Raw genomic sequence first — 17,664 nt, forward strand, 5'->3', positions numbered from 1 at the left:
TGGTCAGATGTTCCTTCTGTGGTCCAACTCTTTGGATCTCAGTTTTGATCTAGCACCAAAGCGCAAGATCAAAACTGAGAGGTTGCGGCCCGAAATCTTGGCCTTTATAATGTCTACCAAATTAAGAAATTTGGTACATTGATGGAACTGTTTTGAATGTTTTATATGGGAGCATGTTTCCACATAAAAGCTGTGATAAATAGTTAGAAAGGTCCTATGTAGAATTGGATCACAATGTTTACCGATCCTACGTTTCCAGTCTTCTTTCTCGCTTGCAGTTTACGAAAGATTGCAAACCACAAGTGCATTAGTAGTACCATCTGAGTAAATCAGGAGTTGAATAAATCCGGAAACACTGCTATGAGAGATCAAACTTTTTCACACAAATTCAGTTCTCTAATAAGTAGAATGCTAGTGTCACACCGAGCGGTGAAACTCATCTAGTAGCGAAATATAATCTCCAACATCCTTCTATTCAAATCTGATTACAAACAATGAGTTACCTTATTTTTTGAAACATCGCATGTTTATTTATATATATTTTTTTATTGCCTACTGTTTTATGTTGCATCTCACCAACGGCATCCCTGAGCAAACAAAAGTATTTCTTTAATAAATCGAATTTTGTCATTCCATAAATCTTTGGTTTCTGAAGACAACAACATAAACGGTAACAGTTCGGATAAACAATATGGTTTCAATATGGATTAGGCTGTTTACATCAAAATATTAGTGATGTGATGTGAAAGATCACTGTAGCGCGAATATCCTTGGAAAAAACTTGTAGCACACACTCATTACAGCACCGAGAGATTTGTTTTAAAGGGAAATAAGTAACCGTTATAATAATAGGGTCCATTCAGTTCTACAAATTCCTGGATGAAAAATCCAGTTTTTATCAATGTTACGAGATCTGTCTATTAGTTAACTTCTGAAATGCGCTAATGAGAGAGCACTTAGATCTCCAACAGAAATTCAAATAACTATCACACTCCAATGTTTATGTGGCAGTTCTTTTTCTTTCCTGAGAAACTCTTAATATTTTAAATACAGCCTTTAAGAGTGTGTTAAAAATGTTAACCATTTCCGTGGGAATGCTGATTACAGGCTGCAGTTGACACGTGTCTAGATAGACGAGTTTGGATCTTTTTGCTTGAATTTGGTGGTGGTGAAGTACTTGGAGGTATATTCGCTGCCTGTAAAAAATATGGAAAACATATTTAATCAGCAATATATTTTGCACACGACTTTCATAACAGTTCCATTTATTTCTTGATAAAGAGTTAGTAAAAAAAAATCATTTATAAATTCAGATCTTAATTTTTGAAATGTAGCAACATAAGAAGTGACATAGGTATGGAACTACACCCGAAGCATCTAAGGCTATGAGGCCAGTGCAATTATTGCTGGTATGTCTGTTTTCGGGGATGAAAAGCCGATCATCTGGGAAGAAAAAACTCCCCATCTTTGCTTCTAGACGACATTCGAAATCACTTTTGGTCCTACCAAAGGACGTCGTCGATACGAACTGAACTATCAATATAAAGAATGTACACTGAATGTTCATGGGCCAACTGGACTGCTGAACCAATCAGAAAATAGAATCTGTGGGGAAATGTCTAATAATATGCACACGTTTTTTGCTAGGTCGAAGCCCTTTGGAACCTTCACACCAAAATTCAAGTTTTCATTCCGTTCAGATCGTTTCTTCATTTGGAAAAAAAAGTTGGATTATGAAAAACAAAAATTAATCTCGTTAAAAAACGTTTGATTTTCTTGACCAGAAAGCTCTGGAAAGACTTTTAATGGGATTATATTGATCAAGTGCATATAATAAACAACTAAGTAATACCAACTAGTTTAACCAACTAAGGCTGTTGGCATCTTCAGGGTACATAACTGATGTAAGGCACTAAAAAGTAAAAAACTGTTACAAACTATAATCAACCGATTCCAATTATATTAAACAAAGAACAGAGCGCGTACAATACACATAGAGCGTGCATGATCTCACTTGTTGTTATTTTGGAACGTTCTATAGTTGCCACTATAATTCAGTACTGCGACTTGAAGGATCTGATAAGGGTCTTCCAGATCACGGGCAAGATTATTCCTTGGTTCCTGTTAAGGTTTTGTATACAGCGGGCAACTGTTGTGGCCTCCTTAAAAATTCGGGAGCGGAAGTCCTCTCCATGTAAGGAATTGTGCTTCTATCCCAATCTATGGTATGGTTCGTTCTTGAGAAATGAAAAGCTAACCCCGATTTTTCTTCTCTGTTATTATTGACGTCACCTGTGTTCTTTTTGCCTAATTTCAAGGCACCTTGAAGTTTAGCCGATGTAATTCAAGCCGTTCGAGCAGGGTATGTTATAAACTCCAGCATATTTGGAGAAAGGATGACTATCTTTTGGAGATCTTAAGAGTTGTCTAATCGTTTCTGTGGGTTTAAAGGCCACTCTTATTTTATGTGGTCTGAGGAGTCTAGAAATATTATTGGAAACTGTCCCTAAGTATGGAATGACGATGGTAGAAATATAACGTATATCATCTTGTTGTCTTTGACGGGGTTCAGAGAAAAGTATCTTGTGGACAAGTCTTCGAGGAAATCCATTCATGGTAAGGTTGGTGGATATCATGGATAGTTCTTCTTGGAGGTCTTGTTGATCTATTGTAAGGAGGGAGGAGGCCACAACAGTGGCCCGCTGTATACATAACCTTAACCGGAACCAAGGAATAATCTTGCCCGTGATCTGGAAGACCCTTATCAGATCCTTCAAGTCGCCAGAACTGAATTATAGTGCCAACTATAGAACGTTCCTAAATAACAAGTGAGATCATGCACGCTCTATGCATGTATTGTACGCGCTCTGTTCTTTGTTTAATATAATTGGAATTGGTTGACTATAGTTTGTAATAGTGTTTTACTTTTTAGTGCCTTACAATCAGTTATGTACCCTGAAGATGCCAGCAGCCTTAGTTGATTAAACTAGTTGGTATAACATGGTTGTTTATTACATGCACTTGATCAATATAATCCCATTAAAAGTCTTTCCAAAAATTAATCATTATAAATTGCAAGGAAATTTTTTCTTCTTCTAAAATGAGATTCTGTTGCTGGCTTTGGCGCATTAGTTAACAATAAGATGGAGCTACAACACTTGTTTTCGTTTAAATTTAGTCTGGATGACAATGGTATGCTGTGAGCTTCGCAAATGAAAGACCCATATGGGGACCTTCTTCATATTATTTATCTCCTATTGGAGGTCGGCGACCACCTTGGCAAATTTCGAATGATCCTCAGCCACTCTGAATATTCCTTCAGAGCTCATGACAGTCCACTGTCTGATGTCTGCCAGCCACGATTTTCTTCATCTTTCATGTCCTCTTCTTCGATTTTATAATCAATTGAAGTATCTTACATTTTTCATTACGAAGTAGCCGACCAAGATATGCAGGTTTTCTTCTTTTTATGGTATCTAAAAGTTAACGTGATTTCCCCATTTGTCCCTGTCTTCTTGACTGGACATTTTTTGTTATCCAAGGGATTTTTAGCATTCGTCTGTATAACCACATCTCAAAGGCTTCAAGTTTGTTTGTTTTTTATCGATGTTGTCTTCAAGGTCCAAGTTTCTGCACCATACAGCAGTACAGACCATGCATAGCATTTAACCATGCCTACTCTAAGCTCTAAATTTAGATTGCGATTATATAGTATTGATTTGATCAGGAGAAATGTTTTTTTTTCCTTGCCATTTCAATCGAACTTCTTTTATTTCCATTTCTGGATTCCATTCTTCATTTAACCAGCATCCGAGATATTTAAATTTTGTCACTATTTCTATTTGTTTCCCGTTTAAAGAAAGTGCTGAATTAGGAATTGGTTTCTTGCTTATGACCATGAATTTAGTTTTGGTGATATTTATTCTTAATCACATTTTTTTTCGTTGTCATCATTTACTAGTTCGAGAAGATTTTGATGAATAATTTCAGCCAGGAGAGCTGTGTTATCAGCATATCGAATGTTATTGTTGATTTCATCATTTACATTAATCCCTTCCTCAGTTCCTTTTAAGATTTTTGAAATATGGGCTTCTGAGTATATGTTAAAAAGGAGAGGCGACAGCACACATTCTTGCCTTAGTCCTCGTTTGATGTTAATGGAGTCTGTAATAATGTCATCAACTTGAACAGATACCTTTTGGTTGCAGTATAAATTTTCGATGATTCTGAAATCTTTACCACCTAATCCAATTCCTTTCTAATAGCGCAATAATTTTAGTATGTTGGACTTTGTCAAATGCTTTCTCGAAGTCGGTAAAACAAATGAATACTTCCTTGTTTTGGTAACTACATTTTTGAAATAAGATTTGAGAACAGAAAAGAGTTTTTCTTGTTCCCAAACCGTTTCTGAAGCCGAAATGGGTATCGCAGATATTTGTATATCAAATTGGGTGTCTATGCTGAAGACATCATGAGTGTAGCATTGGATGAGCTCAAGACATGAATTTGGATAGGTGATGGATCGAACAGTATTCTGAAGTATGCTGATGAAATAGTACACCTACCTTAATGGAGAAAGAATTGAAGAAGTCAGCAAGTTCAAGTACCTGGAATCCATTATTAATATGAATTGCTGTTCATAAGACGTCAGAAGAAGATTAGGAATGGTTAAAACAACAGTCAGAGACTTGTCTAAAATCTAGAAGGATGGATCTTCTCCACGGGAACAAACTTGGGGATTTTGGATTCAGTTGGTTTGCCAACAAGCACATATGGGGTGAAACTTGGAACCTAAAGAAGTCTGATATGAAAGGCGATGAAATTCGCCTTTCATATCAGACTGGACGCTGCGTTTGAGATGTGATGTTACAGAAGGCTCTTTAGGATATCGTATACTGAAAAGCGAAAAGTGAATGGATGCTAGAAAAGATCAGTAAAGCTTTAAGGCGCCTTAAGGATATCGACAGAAGAAAGTAGAAATACTTTGGACACTTTTAAAAGATGGAAGAAGGACTTCTCAGAACAGTAATAGAAGGTAAAGGTCCTGGAAAAAGAGGAATGGGTAGATCGTCAATGAGATGAATCGATGATATGTATGGAGTGATTGATCATCAGAGAGTTGAAGCCTCCAGAAAAATATACAACAGGACCACATGGCTAGGACTTGTGTTGCACATCGCCGAGAATCTGAGTTGCCGTACGACATCTGTTTATGTCCAATGAATAGATGAATGGATAGAGTCTTAGAGATGTCCTTAAATATCCGTAGATATTTAAGGACATTTCTAAGTTCGTAATTCAGATGGCAAATAATTAATATGTGGATGTACAATGACAACAAGAATACGAGCGTATTATTGTAGCATATATTTGCGAATGAAGGGCTCTCTTTGATAAATATCTGCACCCATTTCCCCTCAAACTGTTTAATGTCAATATCTCCTGTTGTACTAAACCTTAACACTATAACTAAATGTACTAAATGCCTGCCTGATTGCTAGTGTTTGCATAAATGCTGTCCAATCAACTATGAGGCCCGAATCCCCGTGGACACCAATGTTGTGAATGTTTAGGTGGGATACGAATTTCATCGCCTTTCTGAGACCTCAGCCAGCTTATTGGACGTTTGAAGTGGCTTCAAAAATTTCCATGCTTGGTCTCTGGGGGCAGCCTTTCTGGACTATGTAAAAATAGATAACATAAAATATAAAATAATTTGAAAAAAGTAGGGAAAAATCTTTTTACCCACCGTACGAATATATTATAGGTTTACAAACATCTTTCGCGGTAATTAGCGTGAAACATTTTTGAATTGTGGGCTGATAGAGTGTCAGAGCGCAAAGTCCATAAAGTCTTCAGATATGAAAATAAATAAATAAAAGTAAAATAAAGTTAATGATCAATACTGTATATTTGATTTTTATAAACATCAAGGATTTGGAAAGCAGTATCTTACCGAAACCTGATTTCGCGCCACATTCTTGTGAAATAATTTTACAAAATGGCTTCTCGGTTTTTCACTTAGCAAGATATGAAAGATGAAAATAAACATCCCCTACAGGGAGGAAAATAAAGACTCTTGAGATCAAAATATACAAAATATGCATGCGTTTTAAATATCTTAAAGAAATCAGGTAAGAAATAAATAACAAAATTAAAGCATAGCATTGATGATACGTGTAGCGCAATTACTGGAGTAAAAACCTTTTACTGACATTGTAATGTTCTCTCAATTGCAAAGCAGCAGCTGGGCAAAATAAGGTCCATTAGATTGAAAACAAATTCTTTATCCTTAAACCTTTGCTCGCATCCATTTACAAATGGATATCAGCAAAATTTTTTATCAAGAGTGAGTAATGCTTCTAGATGGCAGTCCTTTTCCCTTGATGGTCAAGATCTCAAAAATAGTTACAACCAATTAAAAATATGATTTACAAAACGTGTTCTGACAACCCACTTCAGCAACTTCAAATGAGTTCTCTCAAATCATAATCCTTATCGTTTTATTCTTTTGAGTACAACGGAATTCTTTTGTTGTTAAATTCCAAAATAATCGTAACCAAGAGTTGAGATTCTATAGTTACTGCAGTATATAAAATGGTGATTTTTTTCTTCCATTTCAAGTACAGTATCTTCAGAAATGCTAAAAGAACTCAGCTACAAAACACTGCACTCAGGTTGAGGGATTATTTCCCGAAAGAACTCAGTGGAAGCACTCAATTATCTGTCAGTCTCCTTCCAATATGATACTGAATCAGTCCATATTCAGATTCATAGTGGAGATTGAGTATTCAGTATTATAGTCTGCCCATAAAATTATACATCAATTAGAAAAATAAAAAGGAAACTCTAAACAGCGACCCTATTTCTAGATACTACGATGTCTGGATTGCCTTTATTGCATTCGGTCGGCCTTGGCAATCGGTTACCATGGATTCTTATTCCAGTTTCCAACTCGCCACACTAACTACTCGCTTCTATTTATCTCTGCTATCTTTGTCCTATGAAACAACTAAATACGTCTTTTTTTTTTCTTTTAAGCGACAAAATCTTTAGTTGTTTTTAAAAACAGTAAATATGAATCCCTAGCCTAATGCATAGTAGCACAGATCAGAAATTTATGAATCTTTGATAAATGAAATTTTTATTTTTTATTAAAAAATTAATATTTGCTTCATTTCTTTTCCGAGGCAGTAGCGGTTATGGTAGCTACTTTCAAGACGATCCCATCGCGACATCTGTCTGTGGTTTGAAGAACACAGACAGATGTCGCGATGTTGTACGTAGTGTTGAACATACCCTCATGACCGGGGATTTTACTCATTTGAGAATATGTGCAATGCATTAAAATGTAGCATAGAGGTGGATATACACTCAATATCGATGAATCCAAAAACACTATTTCTAGATGGGAGACCTGAATTTTTTCCTAATACCTAATATGCTGTGTATAATGAATTTCAGACTGGGTTCACGAAATCATTAAGGTAGAATTCCTAATTTTGTCCAGCCAATGCATCGCGTTAAAGGGAAAAAAATCAAGAAGACAAGTTTCCGATGTATCAATTTATATCAACTTACTTGTAATCCATTGAGTACGATAAAAATATACGCCATTATTTCTTCCATTGATGAGAAAAATCCAAAGAACCACGTTATTCCAAGAAGACACAAAATAGAAAAGGATCCTTTGACCAAGCCACTGTAATAAATAATAAATAAATAAAATATATAGACGTAGGTTTCTGCGGTTAAGCAGTTCTGTAGGTAGTTTTCGGTATTGAGACAGCATACTAATATAAAGAGTTTATATTAGGATACACACTAGAAAAGTTTCCAAAACTTTTTTCCTAATTAAAATTTATTATTTTTATTTATGTCGTGTCGTGTCTTCTATTACTACACTACTTATGAATTAGCAGTCACATAAGGTGGGAATACCCTATAGCTCTCGGGAATCACAGCCGCTGTGAACGCAAGGCGAACGAAGTAGTGCTAGAGCCGACGGAGAGCTACTTCGTTTGCCCAAGCCAGGCCAGAGGAAATCACTGGTTTCATGTATTGGCGATCACTGCAGATGCTCAGTCATAGGTTGCATGCAATGTGTAGTGTGTATTCTCAAATCGTCTACTCAACTCCCCCCCCCCAAGATTAAATCCTCAGTGTGTCACTGACCTCTGATGATGTAAGGCTTACGACACACGAAACTTGTCGGGTTTTTTAATTGATTGTTTTTAATAAACTCTTTATATTACTATGTGGTCTCAATACCGAAAAGTACCCACAAAATAAAATATAGTTTCGTAAACCCAGGGAATCTAATAGAATATTGCATTTTGATGTACTTTACTAAAGGAAAAATTACTATGTTGGAACCCAACTCAGTTATAAGTTTACGGTTTCAGAAATCAGTAAAATGCCGAAACAGTTGTATAGAAGAGAACACAGCGCAGTGGAAGCATACACGAAGTGTCGGGTTGGATATGATCAGTTATTTCATCTAACAATCAAAACGACTGTATGGAAAATTGACTTCACACTTTACAAAATGTCCGAAAGAAAGCTGGTAAAATGCAAGAAGTAAAAAAAAATAAAAATAAAAATGTTAAGTTAATATGCTGACAGGCACTAACTAGAAATACGTTCGTGGTTAGTAGGATGGTATTGAAAATATTACACTAAACAAAAACTGCATGTTTGATAATAAACATTCATTAAAATTAGTCACGGTGAGGGAGTTTACACAATAGATTAAAAGGTCAATCTTCTAGCAATTTTAAAATGGTGCACGTATTATCATTATAGTTGTGCTTTTCCATGTAATGTGTTACAATAAGAAGTTGTTTTTACTTTACGATGTTTTTACTTATCACTAAATTGATAATGTATTTGATACTGCGTAGTATACATACTTACCGAGTTTTTTCAGTTAACGTCTGCTCCTTCTTGATCTTTGCTGCAGATGCGGATTTCAATGTAATTATAAAGATTGCTGTATTAGCCTAAACAGGAAATCAATAAAACAAATAAGGCAATTAATCATTGGAATCTCGTAAATTAATGAATTAAAAAGCATGATAAACTATATTTATTCTTTTTATTTTAATAGTAGCTACCAACCTTTAACTTACAAAATTTTAAAAGCATTCTAGTATATTTATTTTAAAATTTAGTTATTGGAATTTAGATGTTAGGTAAGTATGCATCACTGAAATTGTACTATTATATTTCGTTTTGTTAAATGAAGTTATATTTATAACTGATTATTATGTGTACTTTAGTTTGTCACATTTAAGTTTTTTTTTTTTTTTGAATAAATCTCAAATTACTTCTGAACCAGGTTAAGAATAAAGCAAAATTAATTCGCCTATCTATACGATGCAGATTACGTTACAGCTTGGAAAAAATATCTTAGTTCTAAGATATTTTTTTCGAAGAACCACAAGAAAAACAGTTCATTTTGCTGATATCGAATGAAAATCAGTCATGTGCTTCATACATTAAAGATATGCCGGTTGCTTCCCTGCTCTTCTTATCACATAATGTAAACTGCTCACTGAAAACTTGCTAATAAAAGTCATTTGTAAAATCTCACTCATTCTCCCTAGGCATGTCCCCCCCCCCTTTTTTTGGTTTTCCATTCAAAAACATTGAAGGTACATCTCCTTTAAACTTGTTCAAACCACCTCAGTTGCTATTTGTAGATTATCTTTATGATACTTATACTTATATATGTAGATTAACTGTATAATTTGCGAACATGTGGCTTCTACCCATGAAAGATTTTTACATAGTCCGGAAACCACGCTACAGAGACCGAACATACAACTTTTACAAGCCACTTTGCTCTGGCATAAGCTGGGCGATAATCTCACCTAATATTAAAAACTGGTAGTTTTAATCTCCTTTTTGATTCAATGTCAACACTGCATAAACTGTGTTCAAATGATAACTGTTCTGCACAATTTTATTTCAGATCAATAGATATTATATTTAAAGATTTGTTTCATAGCATGGGTGCTTACAAGGCATACCATGTTCATTATATACATGCCTCGATAACTTCTGGTTCAACTATCATAGGTAACCAACTTTTCGCGCTTTATTTTCATTCCTTCTACTTCCGTTCATCGGAACACCCTTCTTCATTATTATTCCCTAAGCACTACAGCTTCCAACTGTAGAAGAAGCATATCGATAGGCAGGGCCGGCGGAAGCGAGCCTGCATTGCAGGCGGGCACCACTACAAGGTGGGCGCCGTTTCGAAGTGTTAGTATGAAGTTTCATTCTTTCTTTAAGTTTTATATTGTACAATGATTGGGGAAATTTATCTAAAACGTTACATAGACATGAAACAAGTTCAATTCATATGAAAAACTTCTTAAAATGGAAAGAATTAAATAAAAATTTAAAAACAAAAGTACTATCGATTGTCAGGAGCAAGTTATGTACGATATAGAGAGGAAACATGGGATAAATGTTTTAATAAGGTTAATAGAAATGATAAAATTCCTTGGTAGTCAAAATTTAGCATTTCGAAAATCATCAGATAAATCATTGGCGCACCCAGGGGTTTTATATTGTACAATGATTGGGGAAATTTATCTAAAACGTTACATAGACATGAAACAAGTTCAATTCATATGAAAAACTTCTTAAAATGGAAAGAATTAAATAAAAATTTAAAAACAAAAGTACTATCGATTGTCAGGAGCAAGTTATGTACGATATAGAGAGGAAACATGGGATAAATGTTTTAATAAGGTTAATAGAAATGATAAAATTCCTTGGTAGTCAAAATTTAGCATTTCGAAAATCATCAGATAAATCATTGGCGCACCCAGGGAGGGGCCCAAGGAGCCCTGGCACCCTCAAAAAAAAAAAGAAAAAAAAAACACTGGAAAAATTTCCAAAAATCTTTTCCTAATTAAAATTCTTTTTTTTTTTTTTAAATTTATGTTGCGTCGTGCCTTCTATTTCTATGTTACTTATGAATTAGAGGTCAAATAGGGTGGGAATACCCTATAGCTCTCGGGAATCCTGACCGTTGTGAACGCAAGGCGAAAGAGGTAGTGCTCGGGCGCTCGTTTGCTCAAGCCGAACTAGAGGAGATCACGAGTATCATGTATTCGCGATCACTGCAAATGCTCAGTCATAGCTCATATGCAATGCGTAGTGTGTATTCCCAAATCGTCTACTCAACCCCCCCCCCCCAAGATTAAATCTTGAGTGTTCGGCTCCCTCCAAGATTAAATCCTGAGTGCGCCACTGAGATAAATTATATAACAAAAATAATGGAAACTTTTTAAAATTAGTGGAATTATTTGCTAAATTTGATCCTGTTATGGACAAGCATTTTGAAAGAGTCCTTCGAAAAAACAACAGCGTACACTATTTGAGTAAGGATAGTCAAAATGAAATAATAGAAATCTTGGGTAATGCAATAAGGAATATAATCTTATTATCAATTCGAGAATCCAAATATTATTCGATAATTTTGGACTGCACACCTGATGCTAGTAAAACAGAACAGATGACTATCATTATACGCATTATTTCCTGTACTAATGAAATAGTCGAAATCAATGTTAGGTTTCGTAAGTGCTGATGATTCTACAGGTGCGGTTTATTCGAGACAATAACTGCACAACTGATCAAATGAAACATTTCTATTGAGGACATGCGAGGCCAGAGTTATGATAATGGAGCAAATATGGAGGGAAAGAAAAATGGACTTCAAAATTTACTTTTAACTAAAAATCGTTGGGCTTTTTACGTTTCATGTGCTGCGCATATTCTCAATTTAATGATCAACGATACAGCAAAAGTAAATGCAGATACGATTAGTTTTTTTGCAACTGTACAAGAAATATATAATTTGTTTTCATCATCTCCAAAGCGTTGGACAATTTTTTTGAAATTTATATCAAATATAACATTAAAACAGCAATCGGAAACTCGTCGGGAAAGCAGAATTAAAGCAATTCGCCCTCTACGTTATCAATTAGGAGAAATTTATGACGAGCTTTTTTTGAATTTTTAAATAATGGCAACTTTAATAAACAAATTCAAAATGAAGCACAAGTTTTATGTCTTAAAATCAAAGACTATAAATTCATCTGCTCTTTAATATTATAATTTGGCACGATTTGCTTAACAGTATAAATCCAGTAAGTGAAGCTCTTCAGGATAAAAATATGAATATATCACTAGTCTTAAGATCCATTGGAAATTTTAAAAAAATTCATATCCGAATATCGATCAGATACAAATTATAAAAAAAGTTCTTGAAATAGCAAAACAACTAAGTGAAGACTTGGATGGAGAAACAGAGTTTAAATCTGTATTAGAAGTTCGACAACGGAAGAAAAAACGTCAGTTTCAATACGAATATCCTGAACAGCCACAAACACCAGAAGATAAATTTAAAGGCAACGTATTTTATACACACTTGGATACTGCCTAGACCTCGTTAAATGAACAACTTAAAACTCACGTTGATAATTTTAGTTTTTTGTATAGACTTTTCCATATTAATAATGAAGAGTTAAGAAAAAAACTGTGACGACTTAGAAATTCTTTTGAAAGATGATAACAATAAAGATATAAATGCCATGGAACTCTTTGACGAGATAAATCTTAAACAGATATTTCTCGAAACGATACTTCAAAAATTGAAAATCCTCTCGATATTCTTAAATATATTGTGTCGAATAATTTATCTTTTCCGAATTTTGCAATTGTTTTAAGAATATTATTAATTATACCTGTTAGTATAGCAAGCGGTGAGCGTTCGTTTTCGAAACTTAATTAAGACTTATTTAAGAACAAGTATGTTACAAACAAGTCTTGAAAGTCTAGCACTAATAGCTATTAAAAATGATATATGTGAAAAGTTAGACATTAAGAATATTATAGATAATTTTGTTATCATCAAAACTAGGAAATTTAAATTTTAATTAATAAAATGTTTTCAAGAACAAATGTATAATTTAATCTCTTTCTTGTAAATTCTTTCAACACGATTATGACAAAAATAAAAATAAATAAATAAATTGCCATTTTTTTGAGGGGGCCCATTTCAGTTTTGCAGGAGGGTGACGTCCAGCCTAGCGTCGGCCTTGTCGATAGGTCCCTTCTTTCTCATTGCACCGCTTGCCCACAGCAATGATGTGTGACGTTTTAAAACTTTTCGTGTGTGTGTGTGTGTGTGTGTGTGTGTGTGTGTGTGTGCGCGCGCGCATGAAATTTTCCGCACTAACATTTGTTTCCCCTCTCGTCATCACACGTTTTCATTCCAAAAATTTCACTTTGAACTTTTAATTTGTTTGTGGTCTTCATCCAGTCGCTTTGGTTGCCGCCAAGCTAACGAATCCGATTAATACTTCTGCATATTTACGATTTCCAGTTCTTCTGTTATTTATTTAATGAATTTATACTAAGATTGATTTCTAAGGAAATATTTGTCCATCCACTGTATAGAATCAACAAGCAAAAAAATAGCTGAGACCTGTTTAGGTGAGACTTTTCACGATGAGGTCTGACTTCATGGCGGGCTCTTATTAACAAAAATAATATTAAAACACTGGTAAAAGCGGATACAATATTTCTATCAGGTTTTCTATTATGAAATGGTATATGAAACAACGGTATAATGATTTTGTATTATCTTCATCTTATGGATATATAAGAGCCTGTGTGGCTCAGTAGAAGTACCGTTTGCAATCCACGTCGCTTGGCCGCACGAATGAAGACTTGGGTTCAAGTCTAGTCGCCGAGTTCCCGAGTTGGTCAATCTCTGGCACAGTAAGTGGATTTTTTCGTCCTGTAAACTCAAGAAAATCGACCGTCGAACCACACTATTTTCAGACATTAAAAATATTGTGTTAGGGTTAGGGACCACAAGATGGAGGCATTTGTTAGCCATTTCTTCACTGCGTGGCGATTAACTTAGTGCTGATTTAACTTAGAATTGATTTTTAGAATTTTAAGTTACCTGAATTTTATTAAAAGCTTTTTTCTAATTCTTTGAAACAAAATTCATTGTTGTCTTATATCCGATAGATTTTTCTATCCTGTTTTATTTTGAAGAATTAAACCATTTAGTGCGATGCACTAAGTGGGTTAATTTATACATCTTCGAGCAATCTGATTAAGAGCGTCGTACAAATACTTAACTATTTCTAAATACTCTGTCTTACAGTTCGAATGTGAAAGGGAATAATTACCATCATTATGACAACCGCAGGTCCGATGAAACTCCATGCAAGTCCGTTATTAACAGAGAGCCAACAGCTAAAGAAATATAAACAATAAATATTGAAAGTTATTCTAAAATAGACTTTAAATACGTACGAACAACATTAAAATAGAAAAAATATTATAACTACAAAATAGCTTAAACTTATGTTTAACTTATATGGTACATCTTCAAGTTCATATTTTTAAACCAGTTATCTGGGATTATAGCATGTTTTGTAAACTGTACGCAATCGTTTCAATACTGTAAGCACGAATTACAGAATTAAATATAGAAACCAGAAGCTAAGCGGATAGATCCAAACTTCATTATTGTATACGCATCTTAAGAAAAATCATAGTCATCATCATCATCATCATGCTTGTCAAGGATTTAGGTCTGGAGTGGCCTAAATCCTTGACAAGCATGATGTCAAGATTATGAGGACGACTAAGAGGACGTCCTGGTTTTCTTTTTTCCTAATGGTTCGTAATTTAAGGCTTGTTTTGATAATCTTTCTGTTTTCATTCTTTGAACGTGTTCCATCCATTTATGTTTATATTTTTTAATGTTTTCTATTACTGGTTCTTGGTTTAATTCTTTCATAATTTCTTCATTCCTTTTGGTTCAAATAGAGTATACTTTGCAGTTTTTCTCATAAACTTCATTTCTGTTGTTATTAATCTTTGTCTGTCTTTTTGTTTTATTGTCCAAATTTCACTTCCATACAATAACACTGGTAGGGCTAATGTATTGTACACTTTTAGTCTGGTTTGTTTTTGAACTAGGTTTGGTTTAAATATAGAGTTAATTACACCTGTTATTTTAAAATATTTTGCAATTATTACGTTTATATATTTTTCATTTTCATATGTAATCATACATCCTAGGTCAGGGCTGTTCAACCCGTCGATCGACCGGTCGATCGCGGAGCGATTTTTGGTCGATCTCTTGTGTATTCCTTATAAATTTAATTAAAACTGAAAATATAATATTTTATCATTATTTTTATTATTTTTAATTCGCTTTAAGTGTATTGCTATTGTTTATTTATTTTTCGTTAAAATTGTCAAATCAGTAATTTTCTTATAAGTCTGGGTAAATTAATTAATTTAGATCAGTGGAAGTCAAACAGCGAGCCGAGTGAATACAATTATAAGCAAAGTGTAAAAACTTGATTGTAGCTTAAATATTAAATATTCCAAAGCACATTACATCGATTTTTTACTTAGGTTAAGTCCCCTGTGAATGTTGTAAAAAAAATAAACTTTGTTTGTCTCGATATAGTTTGTATTAGATGTTTTTGTAAATAACTTTTTTGAAGCTAATTGTATATACTGCTTTAATAAGAATATGTTAGAGTATTAAAAAAACAAAGGCAATGTTTTTGTCGCCGAAGCTGTACATGGCGGCATTAGAAAGATAGTTATTGAAACTTGTATGTATGAGAAAGGCTTGCAGGCTCTAAGTGTAAACATCTCCGAAGTCAGTCAGAAAGAGTTCAAACAACTTTCCAATGGCCGGCAACTTATAATCAAAAGAAAGCGGAGGAGAACAAAAGGCGTGCCGAACTTGAAACTTAAGATGAAAGACTCATGCCGATTCTTTGGGGGTTGCCAAACTTCATGCGAGGTCTCAGCAGAGGCCTAATAAAAAGGGACTGAAGCAAGCAAGCAGAAGGGGTCCCGCTTCCAGAATTGCTGTCAGAGAGGAGGCCGCCCGATCCAGAGTCTCCATCAGAGAGACTGCCCGGATCCACGTTGCTTGAGAGAGGAGTTTCCCACTTCCAGAAAGGAGCTTTTCGGTTCGAGACGTCGCTAGAGAGAGACTACTTCTAGGCCGCAGACAAGGTTTCGAATTGCCGAAAGGAAGAGTTCCAATTGCCGGAGAAAAGTTTCCAGGCCAGGTTAATGTCAAACATTCACCAGTGTGTTGAGTTTTCATTACAATTTGATGAATCAAACGACTTCACTGATATTGCTCAGTTAATTGTATTTATTCGCATGGTATTTCAAGATTATTCAAGTAAAGAAGAACTTTTGAAAATTATACCATTATTGGGAAGAACCAGGGGAGAAGACTTTTTTTTCGGCTTTTGATGAATTTGTGAAACAACACAAACTTCCGCTTTTAAAACTTGTGTCTATTACTACTGATGTTGCTCCTGCAATGATAGGTAATAAATCAGGCTTCATTTTATTATGTAAAAACGATGACAAATATCCAGATTTTTCAACGTACCACTGTATTATTTACCAACAAGTACTGTGTAGTAGAAGATTAAACACAAAAGATGTTTTGGATATTACATTTAAAATTGTAAATTCTGTTCGAGGTAAAGCCCTGCAATGACGGTTATTTAAATTACAAGCAGATGATGATAGGGAACTTCTGTTCTACAATAATGTTCGCTGACTCAGTAGAAGTCAATTTTTAGAAAGATTTCTTGTATTAATTAACGATATAAAAATTTTTCTTGATGAAAAAGGAGATATTTTTCCACAATTGAGTGATAAAAGATGGTTGTTACACTTAGCATTTTTAGTAGATTTCTGTACGAAATTAAGCAATTTAAATTTAGAGTGACAAGGTAAAGATAAAAATTTAATTGGCATGTTAAGTTCAATAAAAACTTTCCAACAATACTTACTTTTATTAAAGAAAAATATAAACGACCGCGAATTTAAACATCTCCAATATTTATAAAAAATTTTTGAACAAAATCAAGAAATGCTTCGCTATGATTTAAAAGAATTTATTCGTGAAATAGGATTAGTGGAGAAAGAAATAAATTCAAGATTTAAAGATTTTAATAAAACTGAAATGATTGTATCTTTTATCAATAATCCATTTCAAGAAAACTTGAACATCACAGAAATTTCAAATAAAATTAGTGGGCTGTTTGATATAAACCAAGCTGAAGTAGAACTTCAGATAATAAACATTCAGTATAGTTTACATTTAAATTCAATAAACAATGAAGTCAGTTGGAAGTATGCACATGAAAAATTCCCAATATTAACTGATATTGCGCGAAAAACTCTGTCGTGTTTCGGATCGACATACTTGTCAGAATCCGCTTTTTCAAATATGACCGTCATAAAAAATCAATTAAGAAACCAAATTACAAATGATCATTTGGATGATTGTCTGCGATTGGCCACTTCTTCATATCAACTTGACTATGAAAATATTGCGAGGTCCAAACAATGCCAAATTTCACATTAACTTCTTTTTTTTTTTTTAATCAACCAGCATTTCCTGTAACTTGTGAGTTTGTAATCAATCTGTTGTTTTTTCTAACTTTGGTTTTTCCAAAATAGAGAAATAAATATTATTCCAATATATATATATATATATTTTTTGTATTAAAATATTTGTTGCATTAAAATAATTAAAAGTGATAAATAAATTTTTAAATACAC

The 17,664-nt window shown here is 34.0% G+C and overlaps 1 protein-coding gene across 1 annotated transcript in view; it reads right to left on the bottom strand.

The window, feature by feature from the left end:
* Window positions 1-588: 588 nt before the first annotated feature.
* LOC150097857 (adhesion G protein-coupled receptor L3-like) overlaps window positions 589-17,664 on the bottom strand; it is a 70,624-nt gene continuing 53,548 nt past the window's right edge. Inside the window, exons 15-19 of the mRNA XM_090406250.1 lie at window positions 14,229-14,295; window positions 8,917-9,002; window positions 7,582-7,702; window positions 5,957-6,055; window positions 589-1,196 (exon numbers count right to left, since the gene is read on the bottom strand). Coding sequence (XP_090262376.1) covers window positions 1,077-1,196; window positions 5,957-6,055; window positions 7,582-7,702; window positions 8,917-9,002; window positions 14,229-14,295 — 493 coding nt within the window. The 3' untranslated portion in view covers window positions 589-1,076. The remainder of the gene's footprint in view (window positions 1,197-5,956; window positions 6,056-7,581; window positions 7,703-8,916; window positions 9,003-14,228; window positions 14,296-17,664) is intronic.

Source organism: Typopeltis vanoorti, chromosome 16, assembly GCF_054136105.1.
Source record: "Typopeltis vanoorti isolate ZY-2024b chromosome 16, IOZ_Tvanoo_1.0, whole genome shotgun sequence".
Classification (NCBI taxonomy): Eukaryota; Metazoa; Arthropoda; class Arachnida; order Uropygi; family Thelyphonidae; genus Typopeltis; species Typopeltis vanoorti.